A 21,244-nucleotide genomic window follows, 5' to 3' on the forward strand; every position below is an offset into this window, starting at 1 on the left:
TCCAATTGAAAGAAGAACCTGAAGATCCTGAAAAGACAAAAATCTACATGACAGCTTTAGTAAGAGTGTGATAGCCAATCATATTTTTCTATCCACCTTTATTTTTTGGCTGTTAGAATAGTATGAATCAAGAAAATGAGGAAGTGGCGGTTCTTCTAGGCAGAACACCACCATGTTTTGTAATTCAGCTTTAGGAACTCTGAAAGCTAGAACAAAACGTTCACATAGCTGGCAAGGTAACAGACTGCCCTGGAATACTCAGGTATCAGCTTGCTTGGCATAAATTCCATTTGATTTCCTGTTCTGTTTTGATGGTCACTGTGGCCCACTCCCCTTAATGTTGTGCAACTGTAATTATATTTCTGCAAATGGAAGATGAGACCAAAGTTATTTATAGCAGCATAAATGTTCAAAACTGTCTGCCTTAATGAAGCCCTGGTCTACAAAAGGGCATGAGTAGTATTGCATTCTCTGAACTTCAGTTTCATAAAAATAGGATCCTTGACTGGACTTCTGTTTGAAAAGTCCACTGGAACACATAAGGGAATGTTCAGGTTTATAGAAGACAGTTTTCTTTGTGTACAAAGAAGACTTCATGAAAAACATAGTCTGTAAGTATTCTCCAGTATAAGAATGTAATCTCAATCCACTAGAGCCTGGAGTCCATTCAACGTGCCTTTTCTTACCCAGGATTACAGATTTCCTCTCCAGGAATACAGGGATTATTCACTGGTATAAATACACCTTGATATATACACCTTTGGTGTATATATCTCATTGGTATAAATATACCTTGATCCTGAAATGCCCTTAAATATTAGATGTATCTATTGTAAGCAAACTTTTAAACTTTCATATGGAAATATGCTGCATATTGTCCATGAACTATTTTTGTAATGTTTACACTGGAAATAAAAAAGGAGAAAGACAAACATAGTAGTAATTTGTACATCAGTAGAGCTTCAGTTTTATTAATTACTCTGTTTTTTGCTCTTACAATAGACTCAAAGAATTGATCATTAGTCACATGAAATCTGTGGAAGCCACTCTTAATAAGGTAAGAATTTGAAATGTTCTGTCTGTATTTTATTTACAGTCACATAAAGCTTTTAAAACTGCTTGTTCTCTGGGAAGCGGGATGGTAGAAGTTGAAAAACAACTTTGTTTCAATGGCATTTAAGTTTTCACCTTCAACTTTTCTTAGCTTGTATTCAGTTTTAGCAAGATAAATTACAATTACGTAGTATATGGACTTATTTTTAATATATAACTTATTATGTAGTTATTATCATTACGTAATTCACTTCCCTTCTTTCCATCACTGAGTACTATTTCTGTTTAACTAAGTGAAGAATATTGATTCTTCAAATAATTCAGAATTGCTGCTGATTTATCTCTACTGAGTCAGGTGGAGTTCATCAAATACATGATGCTCATAAGACATTTGGTGCTGTGCATGCTACCTTAAACTTTGATACAAATAAGATGATAAAATAAGAAAAAGATGGTGCATATTAACCAAAAACATTAGTAATAATTTCTTCTAAAACCTTTTTAAATTGAATTATAATCTAAAGTTTTCTCTTGGACTTATTTTACTCTGGTATAGTATTCTCTGAAGGTTCAACAAAGCTGAATATGTAATTATTTGGAAGACAGAGCTGTTTCTAACTGTAGCTCTAGTGGCTGATTGTTTTATAACTGTTTTCAGTCCAGATCAACACAGAGCAAAAAAAAAAAAAAAAAAAAAAAAAAAAAAAAAAAGAGTTTTTATTACCTTGGAGTGTTCATTTCCCTTATCACATCTTGAATTCCCAGCAACATGGGAATCTATTCCTTATTTTAGTTTCTGTGTCCACCAAAACTGCTGTTAATTTAATTTTCAGATACCATTTTCTAGCTTTTCTTTCCTTTAATGTTCACAAAAAGTGACAGTACCTAAACTGCTTTTGTGTTTTAGCTGCAGCAAACCATGCTGAAAGGTAATTTTTTCCTTTTTGTCCCCATATTCTTTTAAGTTTGGAAAATCTATGTAATGCAGAAAGTGCTGTGTTTTTACACTGACATGTACATGTCGTGTTGTTGGCCTTGAGAATTTATTATTCTGGATATTATTTATTATTCTGGATTTTGAAAGCAGAGCTGCATATGCACAGGCATTGAAATGTTTGGGGTAAGGTTATAGGAAGTTCACATAGTTAGTAATGTTTTTAGTGATGCAGTGAATGAGTAAAGAAACAGTCATTTTTCTTTGAGAATTTTAGTTACCACATATGCTTTTTTATTTCTTGATGCTTGTTAGAATTGCACACAGTTAGGCCGAAATAGCTCATTACTGAATAGCAGAGTAATTTATCCTTTCTGGTTTGTCAACCTAAAGAATGAAGAAAACATAAGAATTAGAAATGTCAGGATGAGCTTTGCAGCAGGAAATAAGAGAATTGATTGTAAATCATTTATAATTTGACATATTATTTCTTCTTGAAGAATAAAGGGAAAATATTGATCTTTGTTTGGGAAATATCTGAAATGTAGACCCCTGACATCATAATAGTATCTAATTATCTAACATTAATGAGCATGGCTTATGTGTAGGCTATGAAGTTTACATTGTTGTTCTATGAGAACTTGATCAAGTAGATGAAATACTAGTAGAGGAACAACAAGCCTTTCTTTTTTCCCCATGGAAATTCTGTGAATTGAATTGTTTTCCAAAAAGGTATCAAAAGAAAAGGGATAAAGTTCTGAATCATCTGGAGCTGAAAAAGTATTTCTATTAGCTGCAAATATATTTATGGGAGTTTGACACTAAACAATGTGGTATTTCTACATTGATGTATTCATGAGCAAATATCCACTGCATCACCTGCAGGATCTGTGTTATCAATGCATAATACTAAATTTTTGCCTGTAGAGCTCAGAGGGATTTTACAGACATCCTCAGAAATCTTACTTAGTCTAGAGGGTATACACCAATATCCATTAAGGCAAACTCATTCTTTCTTGTACTGTAGCCACTGCAAGAATTCCAGAAGGCAGCAGTGTAGGTGCCAGTTCATCTGCCTTTGGATAAATTTGTGTGTAACTTACAGCCAACAAAGCAGAAAGAAGTGGGGCATAAGGGTCTCTGTGCATGGTTTTAATACAGCTCTAGATGAGGAATCATTTACAATATTTACTGCCCCCCTGTGACTGAATGGAAAATCTGGTATCATACATTTGGCTTTGTCAACAAATTCTTGGGTTTGCTTGTGCCTGCTAAAGGCTCTGATGCTTATAATGATTGTTCTAAGACTGTTCCAGAGCTGCCTTCTGAAAAGACTGTTTTGTTTTGTTTTGTTATTTTAAATCATCATGATATTAGTGAAGCAGAGACATTAAAGAGTCTGAGCATTTTCTATCATAAGAGAGAGTAATTCTAGCAACTAGTTCCATATCCTTTTTAACCTGTAAGATATTCTTTAGAAGCTTAATTTTTGCCTTAACCCCAGTCTTGACATGGTAGCTATCTTCATCTGACACATGGAGCTGGATTATTTGCACAAGAATTCTCATGATACCATTAAAATCAGAGAAGCTTTTTTGTTTTATATCTAAGTATTGAAGAAAAACATCAAAGTGGGAAGTGAATGCTTTTCCAAATTTACAAAACAAAACAAAAACAATAAACAAACAAAAACCACTGGGGCAAACAAGGGTCCTCAAGAGGATTTTGTTCTGGTTCAATTTTATTCTCATAATGTTAAAGAAGACCAAAAGGTACTAGCTGATTTTTTGAAAATTTTGGTGTGGAAAACATGCCTTTTTTGTTTTTCACTAGAATCTCTTAAATTGCCTTAAACTGAAAAGCTGAGCAAAATAGAACACAGATTTAAGCACTGGCTACTGAGAGAACTTGTGCCTGTAACTTGACAAATTCCCTTAAAAAAATAATACTAAGAAAGCAAAATGGCAAGCAGTGAATTTTTACTGGAACAGTTCTTAGAAGAAGTTTCATCTGCTTGAAATTCAAACACAGATTTTCTCAGAGTTGTCATCAAGAGAAAAAAAAAAAGTGTCTTGTTTTAATACCCAACTCCAGTCCTTTTTATGTGTGAAAAATAAATGATTTCTGGAAGCTTTCTTCTCAAAAAACAATGGTAAGAAGTGTTTTTTGTTTGTTTGTTTGTTTTTTGGTGTAAGTATACAGACTGCTTTTTGATTATGTCATTATTAGCTTCTTCTGTAGTTCTTCCTATCAATATCATGTTTGCTTAAAACACAGTAAAGAACATTAGATCTGTTAATTTTATCCAATTAGATTCTTTAACATATGTAGTTAATGACTTGTTAGTCATGTTAGTCCAATCGGTGGAAGAAATTGTTTAATGCTATCTCTGCTAAAATCTTCAGCCTTCCTTGAGTACTGTGTCTCAGTTTGAGTGTCAGTGGTGACTTACTCTTGGCTAGCAACCAGACACCCACCCAGCCATGCAGGCTTTCTCTCCCCATGGGTGAGAAAGCTTTCAGGTCAAGATAAAGGCAGAGAGATTGCTTACTACTTACCATCACAGGCAGAAGGGTTGTCTTGGGGAAAATTAATCTATTAATTAAAATAGATTTGGGTAGTGGAAAAAAAAATGAAAACACACAAAAAATTAAAGGCACACCACACTCACCACCTTTCCGTTAAATTGTCAGGTTCAAGTTAATTTCACTCTCAGCTCCTCAACCCCTGCCCTGAGGCACAGGGGAGGTGGTGCTGGGAGCTGTGGTTAGTCCATATCAGTTCTGTGTCGCTTCTTGCTCCTCACTCTTTTCCCTAGCTTCAGTGTGCATTTCCTCTCCATGGGCTGCAGTCCTTCAGGAAAAGCATGGTTCATCACAGAATCTTCATGGACAGAGGTTCTGTCATCAAATATCTACCTGCTCTGGTGTGTCCTTCAGTGGCTGCAGCATGGACATCTGCTCCAGTGTGTTTCTCCAAGGACTACAGGTGGATGGAGCCTGCTTCACCGTGGCATTCTCCATAGGCTGCTGGGGAATCTGCCTTGGTGCCTGGAGCAGCTCCCCCCCATCCTTCAGTGACCGTGGCGGTCGCACTGCTGTTTTGTACTTGTTTTCTTTACTTTCCCTATGCTTGTGTTCTTTGCTCTTTCTCGAGTACATCTCAGCAGAGGTGCCGCCATCTTGGCTGGTGGACTCAGCCATGCCTGGCTGTAGGGCCGTTGGAGTGGGCTGGATGTGACAGTGTCCAGAACTGGACAGCCACAAACTCTTTCACAGAGGTACCCTCCTGCAGCCCTCCCCACTGCTGCTAACACCTTGACAGCTACTCTTTATACAGTGCTGTAATTCCCTTTTCTTCAGGCTCCTTAAATCCCTCTTCTCTAAATTTCTGCCTGTGCAAAACACTGTCATGGGAAGTCATCCCAGTGAGTCAGCCTGTACAGAGCCAGGAAATTGTTTGTGTTTCCCCTTGTACTCTTTAACTAGTAAGGTCTTGACGAGCTTTATGGGCTGGCAAAGTTTTCGGTCTGCCCAAAACACCACATGCTTAGGATTTGGCCTTTTTAGCAGGTTAATAAAATACCATGTCTTCTCAAGCTTAGACTGTTACCGCTATCCTATGTGAGGTTGATGAACTGTGATAATGAGTTGGTAAAAGAAAAAAAAACAAAAAAACCTCCCCAAAATATTTTTCCCAATACCTGCTGGCAGCCCACTCGCTCTGACATTTTGGCACAGTCCAGGGATCAAAGCACCTATCCAGTGTGTTCCTTTCCTTTTGGGACCTGGTTAGTAAATTCCTTTTTGTTCACTTCTGTAATGCACTTTGTTTCTGCTGATTGGAAGGTTTGTATGCCAGTTGGCAGAAGTGCTTCCACGCAGTCATTGTGTTATGTTGCCTCACTGCTGCTTTCCTCCCACCCACCCTGGTGTCTTCTCTGAGATGTCTATAAAATGGCTGTACACGAGATTTGGGTCCCACAGTGCAATCAGTTAAAAAAAAAAAAATAAAAAAAATAATACTATGCAGTCCATTCATCCGTTCTGTTATCCTTGTAAAATACAAAGACAAAATCATCTTTCTTTATGCAAAAGTATGATGTATTAAAAAATAAAGGATAAGAGACAGTTGGAGATGAGGTGAAATATTGAAACACTTGAGAATTAGTGACATGGTAGCATTAGATTGCCATTTTTGATGTGGTCCATAGCAATAAAATACATCTCCTTATGATGTTTGTTTTATAGCCTGTAAGAAATTAATTTATAGAAGTTTTAAGTCCATATACACATGAATACATCAGTGATAACACTGATAAATAGCATTAGTTGTTAGTTTCAGCAAGAAGACCACAAACTGATTGGGCCTTGAAAAAAAATGGAACAGTTATGGGGCTAAAGCTGGCTTCCACAATCAGGCTTAATAGATGTTGCCCAATACTTCTAGATCCCATTTAGATGCCTTTAGCCCCATTTATTTCTGAGCTAACTGGGATCTTTAAGTGTCTGTCATTATTATTTAGGTATCTCTATAAAGATTTAAGAACTCTTTTTTTGAGATCTAAATTTGACTTTTTTTTCCCTAGCCTAATTTTATTCCCAGAACTGGTTCTTCTAATGTGTTTAGATACATTAACAGAGTGAAGCCTGCTTGTGTGTGTTTGTGTGTTCAGGGTCTGTTTATCACTGTGGATGTCAGTTGTCAACAAGGCATGTTGTATCACAAGCCTATTGAAACCATGGTATGTATTCATGCAGTAAAATCACAAAGAAAACCCAACTAGAATATTAAAACTCTAAAGATTGCTCTAGGAAGTTTATAGTAGGAAACTAGCTATTATTTTTCCCTGACAAGAAAAAAAAAAAAAAGCAATAAAAAGTTGAATTTTTCTTCTCCATCTCAAATTAGCACCTTTTCGTATAAATGTTTTATGAAGTACTTTTGTTCCCCCTCCCTAGTAATCTGACTTACTTGATCCTTGTTCCTAAAGATCAGTTGTGCAGGACATACAGGTGTTAGCACAGCTGGCTTGCTGATGACAACTCTGTCCATATAGCTGTCTAGTGTGTCATCACTCATATTGTTCAGTGTCATTCTGACCTAGCCAAGCTAAAAATGGTACTCCAGCTCAAGAGGGATTTAAAATCCTTGACAAACTAAAGATAAGACATTGTCGAATGTCATATCTATGTGCCTGTTTTCACTTTCAACATATCTAAATAACTAATTTCAAAGTGTATTTATCTTCAACCCCCCCCCCCCCCCCCCCCGTTTTTTCCCCCCTTTTTTCTTTTTTGAAGGCTGAATAGGCTGAATACTTTTGTGTAGTTTGCCTTTAGTAAGGAAAAATCCTTGTTTGGAGAATTGTTGAATTACTGAATACATTAACTGTTATTTTCTCCAAACATAGGTTCATTTTCAGCCCAAGGTCATTGCAAATCTATTCATAGGGGATGTATTATAGTGCACATCCTGCAACTATAGCGAAGCTTAGGTGCAGTGGTCAATGTTTGCAAAAAAACAACTCTGGATCAAATTAACATCTTGCTCAACAGAGCATGTAGTGTCTGTCTGTAGTAATATGAGAAAGCTTGAATTAAACTTCTAGGTAAGCTTTGGATGGTATTTTTCTACTCTGAAAATTAATTTCCAGAAGCTTGACTGGAATTTCAGAGGGCAAAACAACAGCAACAACAACAAAACTAGCATGCCCCAAACTTCAGTTTTAACATACACACTTCATTACATACATGGTGGTTTTGTGGTAATTAGTGTTCTTTTAAACACCACCCATGAAAAGACTTGAATTATAATTAAATACAGGTTTGTATGGCAGTAATCAAAAAGGGGACCAAGTAAATCTGTATGCTAATACAGAAATTTGTAGTAGATTTTAATTAAGTGGTTTATCTGATTAGATTAATGTATGGCTACCTGTAGCAGGATATGTACAGATGCTGTCCAAATCTTCCACTATCAATGGTCGGACACTTGGAATTGGGGATGTATTTCTTCTTCTGATGGAAAACTATACACAATCTGTTGATTTTTATTAAGTACTCAAACCTAACTCTGTTGGACATTTAAGCAGTACCATGTAGCCCTTTCCTTTGTACGTGGCACTATTTTGTCTCACAGAGGTATGTTGTGCTTTGCTATAGTTGGCTTTATTAAAAATAAAATAAAATAAAAAAATATATTTTTTACTTAAAATCAGTGATTTTTTTATGTTTGATTTAAAGTGCCTTGAGTTTAAGCAGCACAGTCTTGTCACAGGCAGTGTCTTGGCTTCTGGAGCAATCCTTGATTCCTGAAACATACTCACGGATAAAGATGTTTCATGGACGAGTATCCATATACAAAGTATATAAAAATATTTTTATACATTTTATATGTATTTTACCATGAAAGATCATCTTTGCAACAGCAACTTGCATTTCTTTGTTTTCTGCAGTATTACCTGCATTCTACATGTTGTCCAGAAGGTATGGACATTATGCAGCTAAACCAGCCATGAACATGTATTTGAAAGACTGTGGTTAAGACTTAGATGCACTTTGCTTTCTAACTGTCTTGTTGCTTTAAGAAATACATATTCTAAAAACATTTTTGTTAATTATATGTCACATGCAGAGTACATAGATGTGGTAGAAGCCATTTTGCTATTACTCTTTTAGAATGATTTGCATAACATATTTATAGCTTCTGTTGTCTCAGCAACGTGGTCATCTCAAAGTCAGGAAGTCTCAATTGTTGTTTGTCATTCACTATCATCATATCACTGTATCACTGTAGTTTTTTGTAGTTTTTAAATTGCAGATAGTATGCAATTAGCATAGTGATAGGAAATGGAAGCGTAGTTAAGTCCAAAGGCCTTCACTTTTGAAGAACTACTTTTAGTAGTAAAAATAACTACTTTTTAGTTATAATTTGTGAACTTTGGACTTATAAAAGGTTCTACTGTATTGCTTACCTTGTGAAATTTATATCCAAGTATTTTCTGTTCAGCATGAGAAAACGATGAATTAGGCCCAAACTGAGAGATTAAAATCTCTGGTTTGTTGTACCAACCAGACCGTAAGCGGGCAATGCTTTAGGAAGGGGTAAGCACATCTTGACACCTTTCACAGCTTGCTAGCATTTTGTACTGTGTCTCAGTTGGCATAACTGGACATACTAGCTCAAAGTGTACAGAGGGAAAACAAAGAAGTGAGCATGGAAGTAGTCTGCAGAGGAAATTACTTTTACCTCTGATCAGCAGAGAATTTTTAACATCATTGTTGGACATGTAGAATTAGTTCATCAAATTCTACACCTTTGATTCAGTCAATAATGTAACTTCAGTTTATTATTCAGTTTCAGCTTTGATCTGAATTCATCAGTACTTTATTGATTTTAAATTGAGTGGCTATGGTGCTGTATTCTGTGTTGCTTTCTTAATTAATTAAAAAGTTAAACACAGTCGTAAGTCACTTTGCTCCTTTGTTTTAAAATGCTTTGAGCACTGTAGAGTTGTTTGAGTCCATTTGTGATTTTCCCCATTTTCACACTGTATTCATATCAGCCTAAACTGAAAAATGTAACGGTCATACCTAGCAGCCCACTGTCATAGTACTAACTATACTCCATATAAAATAACTTCTGTAACTTCTCATTGTCCCAGCCAAAAATGTATTTAACAAAACTAGGAATAGACAAAACCTTTGCAAACATTGCATGTAGGTAGATTTATACATGTTTACTCTATATTCATTTTTGAGTATAGAGAAGTGGAACTGGTTTTAGAAATTCTTCATCATTGCAATAGGCCTGATTAGTTTTTTTAGATTATAAGTCTCAAGCCTAAGAGCACTTTCAGATAAAATATTCTTGCTTTAGATTTCATGAGAAGAAAAAAAAAGTGTTTTAAGTGCAAAAAAGTTCTGAAACTTGCTTCATAAAGCCTAACTACTATGTGGAATAGTTTTTCTTCCTGACAATTGGCAAAGAAAATGTTTTTGTTTGTTTGGTTGGTTAGTCTTTTATATATAAAGTACCTACCCTAACAGTTTTACCTTTGCCTGATAGTTCTATAATGTGTGTAAATACTGTATTTATTTCCTTAGGGAATAACAAATTAATCATGATCTCCCAACTCCTGTATTTATATTTTTAGCTTTCAAAAAGTAAATAGCAATGAAGTGGTGAAATTAGATATTAACTAAGATAACCTGTAGATATGGACTATCCATGTGGGCATGGCCTTTACAACTTTTCATTCCTTGAATAAGGTAGCCACATGGAAGACTGTTTCCACTTTTAGTGAAGCCATGTAATTTTTTTGCACAACCTGTCTTCAGTCTTTTGTTCTTGTTATTTTTCCTGAACCTTTATCAGTATTTTTCAAAAGAAAGCTCTAGCTTCATTTTCTGTTTCTTAGCATGTGTATTCATAATGAGATTTACTCTTTACTGCCTATTTAAAAACGCAAAAAAGTTTATTTATTTATTTATTTTAATTGTGAAGCTCTTTTTCAAAAATCATGCTCTTTATTGAACTAATATGTACTTTTCTGATGCTGTGGTATTAATTACATATGCTTACCTCAATTCAGCCATTTTAAAAAATGTCAATGAAAAATTTTATTTTTCATTGAGTGTCAGGCCCCAATACTAAAATGGAGAGTTTGAAACTAATAGGGTTAAAAGGCCTTCCACTGTCTGTATTGTGTGTGTATTATACCTCCATTGCTTATACATTGTTTTTTTCCCCCTAGTATTAGCAATCTGCTTTTGTACTTTGACATAGGGATTTCCCTTGTGAATATTGTCACAGAAAAAAGAGAATTATCAATATCGCAGTTAAACTTGACTTTCAAAGCTAATAGTATCTCATTTGGGGGCTCAAATTTAATAAATTTTCTTTGATTCTGGGTGAGTTTTTAAACATCAAACAATGAATTGGCCAGGGTGCAGTAAAATATTTAGATCTATTGACTACGGTTCAGAAGGGTAGAAGGCAAAACACTGGTGGTTTGATGTTGATAAATTCTTAGTACCTTAATCCACATTAATGTTTTCTTTTATCTATGTGCATACTGGCAGCAAAGAAACTGAAATGTTGTGATATATATATATATCTATATCTATAAAAATGTAAATCAAGTGTATGTATGTGTGAGTTTATATAAATATATATATATATATATGTATTTAAAGTAATGCATTTTGTTATATTCAGCAAGGTTAACATCTGACCAGAATTACACATGCTGACAGAAGACTCTAGAGAGTATGTTTGTTCCACAGGACTGTATATCCTGAACCTGGTGCACTACGTGTGCAAAAAATGTGTAGAGGACCTTTCCTGTTATAAAAATTGCATCATAGTGCATATGTTTGGCAGCCACAGGTATTGACAGGAATTCTTTAGGTCAACTTGGGAAATGTAGGGCTCCCTATTCCCACAGAACAGAGAAACGAATAAAATAAAATCTTTTATTTTTTGTATCAGTAGATATACACATGCATGCTTCTTTCATTCAGAGCAGATTTCAAAGCCTGCAGTACTATTTGAAATACGTTCACTCATCAACATTTTACAAAATTTAATTTTGTAAGTTACTTCAAAAAACCAATGTGGGATTTAAAATAAATGAGAGTTAATTAATGGTGAGTTCTTTCAACCAAGGGTTGAAAGACTCAAATTTATCTTAAATACTGTTTAGTAAATGATTTATATACTGATATATATGTGTTTAGCGTATGTTTAGTATATGTTTTAATATCAGAATGTCTATTGTTGTAAAAGAGTCAATTATTTTTGCAGTACTAGCTATTATTACTCACCAGATAAAATCTATGCCACATGAATATATTTCATCTTTTCATTTATAGTAATGTATGTTTGTATGCTTGCATGTCCTTCTGTATTAGAATCATACCTGACTACTGGGATCTTTTGAAAGTGGACATGACAATTTTTATATTAAATACAATGAAAAATGGGTTTGTGGCAGTATATGGTGTGATGATGTATATGAGTGATGTGTCCATGGAAGTTGTATCTTAGATATAACCTATTTCTCATCCATGCTGATAGCCTAATTACATTTTGTAGTATATGGAAAAATGTGCATTGTAAATAATGGCAAAAAAAAAAAAAAAAAAAAAGTCTCTTGCGCAAGACTATTAAGTCTGGTTGTTTGTAAAGAGAACAGTGTTAATCGCTTTACATTGCTCAGTTTTTACTACGTATTTTTGTCACTCTGGTCTCCAAACTGAAAACAGTTTCTCTCTTAGTCAGTAGGTGGCACTGTGACACCAACTGCATTTGGTTATGTTTGTGGCCATATGTAGAAATCACATTGATAGTATTTGGGGTTTTTGTTTTATCCTTTCGTTTCAGACTGCCTGCAAAACTAAATAAATAAATATCAAACTGTTTGAATTTTGTACAAGTTGTAGTGTTTCCCACCCCTGAAATGTCACAGTTAGGAACTGTATAAAAGTTGATTAAAACCAGTTAGTGCACTATTTTTTATATATGAGTCCACAATATGAAAACTAGTAGTAGTTGATTTTTTCTTTTCTCCTTCTGTTAATTGAAGTACTACAGGTTGTTTTTTGTTTGTTTGTTTTGTTTGAGGATTTTTCAATGTAGTCAGGGCTCTAAATGAATTAATATTAAATGAACCTGATTGTGAAGGAATTATATGATCTCCACACAGTAGGCAGAACTCATGTAACAGTTTATTGTTTGTATGATTGCATGAACTTTTAAATTTCGTAGCTAGTGGGTCTTTTTTTGAGTCAGAAGTACAATTACTATTTATTTTCTTACAAGGTTTTTACAGGGGATAGGTCTGTAAAATGTATATATCAGGTGGGCTTGTGAGCCCTTAGTGTCTTTCCTTCTCATTTCAGACCAGGGGAAGATGCTTTTTCTTCTTAACATTCTCTCCCGGCACTCTGAATTAGAGATTTATTTGCAACGAAAAATCAATTAGTCCTAAATTTATTCATGGATTTCAGGTCCAGCGATCAATGCAAGTCCACTCAGTGGGCTCAGGGGGACCCAGTTCATCCCAGTTAATGTGTCTGAAGGGGAATTACCATTGATGCTGTTTTTTTCCCTTTAGGTCAGAGATCAGACCTTGCTGTCACAGACTGCGGCAACCAGGAATGACTTCACCCTGCAGCTACCCAAACTGCACCTAGAGACCTTTGCAGTGGAAGGGCTGAAGGGCGGGCCAGAGGTTGTAGCATTTCAGGTTAGAGTCTAAAACAATCCTGTTTCTTCTTTCCCCCCCTTTTTTTTGGCATCTGAGACAGAATGAGAAGCTGGGCTGCTTAGAATGTGTGAAGAACAAAACTATTGCAGTCAACAGTTGAAAGAGAAATAATTTCCATATATGCTCATGAATATTGTATTTCAGAGATGATGTGAACTTTTAATTTTGCAGTTATAATGTTAAATAACTGGCAGGAGTATGACTGTAGAAAATTCAAATATTATCTTTGAAAAATAATACCAGTTTATTCTACTTCTTTCTTTCTTTCTTTCTTTCTTTCTTTCTTTCTTTCTTTCTTTCTTTCTTTCTTTCTTTCTTTCTTTCTTTCTTTCTTTCTTTCTTTCTTTCTTCTCTCTCTCTCTCTCTCTCTCTCTCTCTCTCTCTCTCTCTCTCTCTCTCTTTTTTCTTCTTGATTTAGGTAAGGCAAAGTAGGAAAACAAACACAGCATTTTTATGCTTCTTCTGGTCAGTATCACACTTACAGTTTTAGTAGTAGTAGTGATTTTTGAGCATTCCTTATTTAAAATAAACCACAACTAGAAATACTCAAATATAGAGGCTGTTTTCTTCACGTAGGCTTAAGCACTTGTATGTTTAAAAATACTAATTTGGTAAAGAGGAAACAATGGGCAAGAAAGAGAAATGAACTAAAAGATGTACGTATTTGCAACTCTGAAAACGGATTTTGTGTAATGTCTTATTTTTTTTTTCAAAGTTTGTTGTGTTACCTTATACATAAACTATCCCTTAGTCCCTGTAGCTCTGCAGAATAACTAATTATTTTTTTTTCTGTTACATTATTGCTAAAGGCAGAACATTTAGTTTTCTCAATGGAAGAATGAAAAGCAAAGTGACTGCTTACTTCTTTCATTGTGCTGTCCTGTGTGAATCTGAGAGAGGAAAGCTAGTCGTGTAACGTGCAAAGAACTCAGACACTGCAAATATTGCATAGTGTGCATGCATTTCTGTAGTAATCCTTTCTAATTTATTGTAGATACTCTGTTCTAGATGCAGTACGTAATTGCAGGAACAGGGTCACAAAAATCAAATATTCAAGAGAGGTATATCCTAATCTGCACATACTTCATACTATTTCCCTCTTGCATGCACATGTTTCAGTGTGATAAAGATTTAAATTGTCTTTTTTATCATGCTTTTATAAAATTGTAGTAAAGTGTAACACCTGAAATTCCCGTGAACTTTAGTTAATGCAGCCGTATGTCCCTAGCAGAGGGTGGAGTTGCAACTGTTTCCCCACAGTGATGATCACTTTTATGGCTATGCAGAAAGTTCCAAAGGTGACATATTTTTGAAGATGGTGATTATAGGAATCACCATCTTTTAAATTCTGCTTTTTTAAATCAGTGACTTACTATGTGTTTAGCTGCCTTCCACCCCAACTCCTATTCTTTTTTGACCTCTGGAGTATTATAAGAAGCATTTGCAAGACAACCCATTTCTTCTTCCTTTCTAAAAAGATGAAGAAAAATAGGAGTCTAAAAAAATATAACTCATGTTTGCATAGAGTGCTTGTGATATAGGAACTAACACATAGCAAGATGTGCTCTGGCTAGCTTACTGGTGGCAATGTATGTATTATAAACATACTTTGTGTTCACCTGACAGCTCAGATTATACGTGGTTACTCGGTAGGTGCATGAACAGCATCAGTGATCCACAGTCTATTTCCCTGTGAAGTTTTTTTTTCTTTTCTTTTTCCTGATTAGTTACTCAGTCCCTGTTTGATAACTTTCGAAGTATATTATATAGACTTTGTTTTAAAATTTCCTTTTTTAGCTGAGAGTCAGCAAACTTGTTTTAGTTTCACCACTGTATGCAAAACAATATTAAGTGCAATCCTGCAGTCTTGATTGATGTAAGGAGTTAATAGTCAATTTATGGATACTTCTTATTAAAAATAGAGGATGAAACTGAAAAAACAGTAGAAAGATATGATTGGTCTATCTAACTGATATATGTGTGTTTTATAGTTAGTCTACAATGAGTACATTTCACTTGAAGGCCTTATTCTCTGTGAATGTTAGATGTAAGGAGTTCTTTTCCAAGTCTAAATCTATTGCTGTTTGAAAAAATTGCAGAGAAATTAAGATTCTAAATTAGCCATTATGGTAGGGATTAAGCACTTAGCTATCAGAGCTCTTGAATACAGAACACATCATTTTATTTTTGTTTTTCATACATCCAGCTCATAGCAGCTGGTTGGAATCAGTAATTAATCTTAATTTTATATCCAGTGTTTCAGAGTGTCTCACCTTTTCCTCGTATGAGAGGAAGACAAAAAGCTTGTTTGTGGATACACATTTAGATAGGTTATCTTTCTTCCAAATTTTTCAGAAAAGTGGTACTTAAAAGCATCTGACAGGATGAAATCTGCTATTCCTAATTTACCTTGTCAGTGGGAATATGGGAAGTATTGGAATTTTTAAATTGCTGTTATCTCCATATGAGAGTTTCTTGGGCAAGGTATGCTTTTGCTACAGAAAACAAGTGCACAGAAGATTGGCATAATGAACCTAAGTTGCTTTACTGTGAACTAAGCTATCAGATTTTTTTTTTTTTCTGGCATACTTAATTATCGGTGCCTTTTTTTTTTTTTTCTTCTGTCAAGTGGATCCAGCATTCCAAATAGTATTAATACTTACAGGGCTGATCAAACAAACAGACAAATGAAATCCCTGTATAGAAAGTGACTTAATGTGTTGTACGCTCTGGCGATAGACCTTTGGGTAATGAAACACTTGGGATGCAAAATTCTGTGAATCTTCTCCAAACTCTGCACTTTATTGAATTGCAAAATTAGATAATGAATTGAAATGTAAGTTATTCAACAAGAAAGTCCTTTCACTGAATGTCTTCTGAAACTCCATGCAAACAGTGAAATTAATACCTAGTGATAAGTAACGACTTAATTTATAGACAGTTGTTAAATTCTTGGAAACTGTAACAAGAATTAGTATAATAGTTTGAAAGTGTCACTTGAGATGGATAAATAATGAAAAAACTGCAATATCTCCATGAATAAAAATATGTGATGGCTATAGCTTTGAAATACCCTCATCTGATATTTAATTGCTGTGGAAGATATGTCACAAAGTCATACTGTTTTTTACTTTGCTAAGTTTGAAAGTGCAAAATAAAGTGTTCTTTTTGAGCTACTAAAACACATCAGAACAGGATTTAAAGTGTGCTGTTCAGGCCATGCCTGAATATTCCCATGAAGACAAAAAGTTGAAACAGTATGTGAAACCTTCAATAAATACAGCATACAGGATGAAAAAGAGTAATTGAAATAACATGGAATTCTTTACTCTAGTAATTGTACTTTTCAGATAACTATTTAACCAGTTAATTTTAACTGGTTTATTAACCAGATAACTATTTAAATTAATTTAAATTAATCTTTAAATTAAAGATTACCGGCTCTTTATAAAATACAAAATTGAGTTGTGCTACACCTTTACGAGGAGGATAATGTTTTCTAGCTCTATTCTGAAAGAGATTGTTGGGTCACCTAAAAAGTGGTAATTCAGAAGATTCATTCTAATTTGTCTTAAGTATTTTTACATCATATATGTAATGAATATTCATGGCAAACAATTTGAAGTAAAAACAATGTATATAGTCCCCAAATAAACCTAAGTTAATGTAAATATTCATCATGTATAATAAAACATTGGTATACAGTAGTTCTGTTCTGTTCATGGATGTAGATGCAGAAGGATAAGAACTGGTATCAAAGAAACTATTGAAGTGAATTTAGGTACCTCAGACCAATTTCACAATACCAATGTATAAAGAGCTTTGCACTTCAAAATATTTTTGTGTTTGATTCCCAACCAGAGAAAGGCTGACAATACACAAATCAGCAGCTTTGCCTTGTGTAGAAAAAAAACAAAACTGTTGTAGGTTGCTTTTACAAGAGATTTAGGAGCAGAACTGCTTTTAAGGAGGATGTCCCAGATATTTTGTTAGACAGAAGTAATACAGATTTATCCAGGCATTGATGCTAAAAAATGGTGACAACTAGAAACTAGGTACAGTTGTAAGAATCATATCCACAGCTTGTCCAAAAGATACCATTTAGAGCACATGTGTATGGATATGTGATCAGACAACCACTGGTGTTCACACGTGGTAGCTGCCTGCAGATGTGCAATTAGAGAAACAGTAATCATTTTCCGTGTCATGGGAACTAACTTAACCTCTATCTAAAATATCTCCATTTGCACATTTTATTAACTGGCCCTTTTAATTTGTGGTGGTTGCTTTTGGTCAGTATTTGGCACGGGGAGGGTCTTCTTCCTCCTCTAATGTCCGGTTGCTAAAAGATACGATACAGATTCTGGGTGTTGTTTTAGGATAGAGTTGATGTTCAGAGATGAATTGATGTTGCTGTTTTGCAGGATTTATATGAATTAGAGAGTCCAAAATATGTGAGTTTTGTCAGTGAATTTAATGAGAATTTACATACTTGGTGTATTTATCTACAGCAAAGTAGACGGGAGGACCAGACTATTAGTGGGCTTCTTGTGTAGAAGGGATGCACATACCTATGTCTGTATTTGTCAGCTGTTATAGGTCTTAGGAGAAAACACTTCTATGTGTACTGCCCTTTACCTGAGGTGTGAGATTGACAATTGATCTGGTTGTAGGAAATCTCCTGCACTTTAATAAAATTGTTCTTTGTTATAAACCTGGACTATGAGTGATATGAGTAAATATATTTATTTTTTATTACTAAGCTCTCCCTTAAATTTGAAATAGTTACTATATACTTGTGGTTTGCTTTCTCTCCTCCAGGTGCGTTTGAGACAGATAAGTTTTCTTGTGCTCTGCCTGCCTGCCTCTTTCTTTGTCTCCCTCTTTTGTGTCTCTGTCTCTCTCACCGTGTGTGCATGTTCTCTGCTGCACGCGTGCTCTCTCTGCCATGTGCGCTGTCTGCTGCATGCATGCTCTTTGCTGCATGCACATGCTTGCTGCCTCCATTCTTCTCTTTCCTTCTCTCCCTTCCTCCGTTTCTGCCTGTTGCTCTGTCTCAGATTCTCTGCCTGTCTCCACTCTGTGCCTGTTTTGACCGTTCTGTCTCTGTCTCCCTCATTCTGTCTTGTTTGCTATCCCTCTGTTCCCCTCTCTGTCCCTGCTCTGCCCCTCTCACTCTTACGGGTTCCTCATTTTCCCTCCGTCTTGTTCTCCCTCTGTTTTCAGCATGTGTTAGTCTGTTCATACAGGTTTAGGAAGTCCACCTGGGGATTTATATATACTTCTTTTGGTTTCTCAGGTGTTTTGAGGTAATTTGAAATGAAAAGTGCAGTAATAACATTACAGCTTACAGTGGTGGTAGTAATGTAGTCAAGTACTGACCTATCATTAGTGTTAACACATAATTATAAATTTATGAAGCATAGGTTCCTACCATTTATTTTATGTAAATTACATATTCAAATGTGATGTTGACGTGCCTTATCTGATGGTGTTGTAGGTCTTCTAATTAATCAGGCAAACGTAAATGTAGTTTAAAGTTTAAGGCGTGTCGTCATTTGTATGTATTTTCACTTGTTCATTAATGTTAGACATGCATAAAACATTAGAACGTAAAAGATAATATAGAGTTCTGCTGGTGTTTTTTCTTAAAATAAAAAACACTTCCATTCCTGTGTTTACTTGTCAACTAAAAATTTCTTTCCAAATTGAGGAAGCAAGTGATTTCAAAAGTGTCATTATAATTCTGTCATCAGATTTCATCATCTGCATACGCCAAATCTTTCAAACATTACATCTAGCTCTGATATGAGGACTTAATGTCATGAATTAATTGTGGAGTTGCTAGTATTTTAATTGTGTAGTTGTAAAACTTGTAAAGATTTTGTAAATCTTCTTTTGGAGCCTTTTTCTTTGTTTTCTTTCCTTTTTTTTAATTTTTTTTTTATTGTGTTTTTCTACTTGTTAATATCTTGAGGAGGAGAAACCTTTTCGATGGAATCTTGACGACAGCGCGTTTATATACGCATGCACGTAACACGCAAACACTTCTATTGCTTTCTTTTTATTTCCTCCATTTCACCCATAGAAGGAACTATTCACTTTATTACAGAGGCCAGAATGGTGCTTCTTCTGGAATCTGACTGCTCAGCTTATTACTGGGTAAAACTGTGTCTTCGTTCCCCTGGAGTTCAACATATGCTGTCAACAGAACCTGGGCTGCCCTCCTCATCTTTTCTTCTCCTCTCCAAAAGAACTCATTTCCTATCTACTGTCAAAATGTGTTGCTTCTGGACTGACCACCAGCCTGCCTTCTAATATATTGTTTAAAGAAAAAAAAAAAGATTATTTATTAATATAATACTTTGTACTTGTACCGTGAGTTGAAATGTTTATAAATAAGTGCACTAAACTCATGAGAGTGGGATTACACCTCCTGCAATGCTGATCTTTTGCAAATTCCATTGAACTAAAAATAAAGTTGATGTAAGGCTTAAGGAACAATAATTAACATCTAATTAAAATCTGAACGACTAGATTGAAGAGATTTAACATGAAGGATTCTAGCATCTCCTTGAATGTGTTCAGCTGTTATCTGGAGTCGTGTCTCCAGATACGTTGCATTGTGACTATAAGTATTTAGAAGCCATTTTAGCATAATTTATTTTAACTATAACTCCTTTAAAGACAGTGTTCCTTGTAAGCATGTATGTGCTATGACTGCACAGTATGTATTTTGGATGTATTCATGCACCTGACCTGACAGAAAGCACTCCTTGTAAAGTATACATAAACTTTTTTGGATTATTAAGGTGCTGGTGGTGATGGTCTGATATTATGAGAATCCTGCATTGTATTCTGTGGTATTCAAATGAATTATATGCTCCTTGGATCCAAATTCCATTACAAGAGAGATTGCTTCTGGCACAAGGATAAACCACCTTATGAGGTTTCTCATTAGTGTAACATAACCACAGATGCCCAGAATCTCCCCTGAATTGTTCCAGGATGTTTCTGTGAGGGCAGTGGTGGAAGCTTCTCTTTGGGAAAGGCTGGTTTTGATAAAAACCTTACTAAATAATGCAACCTTGAAAATCTGAGGAGTTGAAAGTCTGAATTTGTTACTGTTTAGATTACTACATTTGTTACACATTTGTTAATGAAACATAACATTAATGTACGTTTGCCCAACACAACATACAACATAAATAAGTGAAGCATCTTCAAAGCATCAATGATGCTGGAAATCTGACTTATGGTTTGGGTTTCATATCACTTTTTCTTTCTGCTGATTGTGTTCCCAATTTACTCCTCACCTCATTTCTTTTAGCAGTTTTTTGCTTCCTGTCCTCAGTGGGCATTCTATTACTCTCTCTCCTTTCCCCAGTTTCCCCCCTCCTTATCATTAGTGTCTTTCCATCAGTTTCTCAGCCTACTTTCACTTTTTTGTTTCTCACCTTGCCTTACTTCATTCTAATAAACAGCTAGAGACTAAATGAAGAACCCTTGTCAGAAGGCTTTGTAGTAGCTGATACATTGATTACACCTCAGTCCTGTTAAGTCTTTGATACTTAGGGACAGTAAATATCAAAGTCAGTATCTGTAATCACCAATTAATCAAATACTGAAAGCTGTATCTTTATGCCTATGAATGCGCTAACTTTTATCCAGCCTGTTTTGTAAGCATTATTAATTTTGTAAAAACTTACAGTCAAGATCTGATGCTGATTATCTTGAATGCCAAAGTTAGTGTATAATCATTTAACCTTTCAGTAACCTTTCTTAATGGAGAAATTTCTTTCTTGACCCTTTCAAGCAATGGTGTAAATATCTGCCTTTGTCCACTTAGAATTTTTCATACATTTCTATCTGTGGTAGGTGGGTAATCTGTTAAGATGAAACCTGTGCTAATATATAAGAAGGTTCACTCAGTAGACATGATGCCAAAGCTGGCTCAGTCAATGAGTGCAGACTCTTAAATG

The 21,244-nt window shown here is 35.0% G+C and overlaps 1 protein-coding gene across 2 annotated transcripts in view; it reads left to right on the forward strand.

Annotated features, from left to right (window-relative positions):
- Window positions 1–21,244, forward strand: part of CCDC171 (coiled-coil domain containing 171) — a 172,668-nt gene that overhangs the window by 112,505 nt on the left and 38,919 nt on the right. Inside the window, exons 21-23 of one of the 2 annotated variants that reach the window (XM_084304667.1) lie at window positions 1,003–1,057; window positions 13,110–13,241; window positions 19,375–19,674. In XM_084304667.1, coding sequence (XP_084160793.1) covers window positions 1,003–1,057; window positions 13,110–13,241; window positions 19,375–19,428 — 241 coding nt within the window. In that variant the 3' untranslated portion in view covers window positions 19,429–19,674. Of the gene's footprint in view, window positions 1–1,002; window positions 1,058–13,109; window positions 13,242–19,374; window positions 19,675–21,244 lie in introns of those variants that run through there. The other variant, XM_084304666.1, reaches the window with a different exon arrangement.

The sequence above is a fragment of the Netta rufina genome, assembly GCF_964035555.1.
Source record: "Netta rufina genome assembly, chromosome: Z".
NCBI lineage: Eukaryota > Metazoa > Chordata > Aves > Anseriformes > Anatidae > Netta > Netta rufina.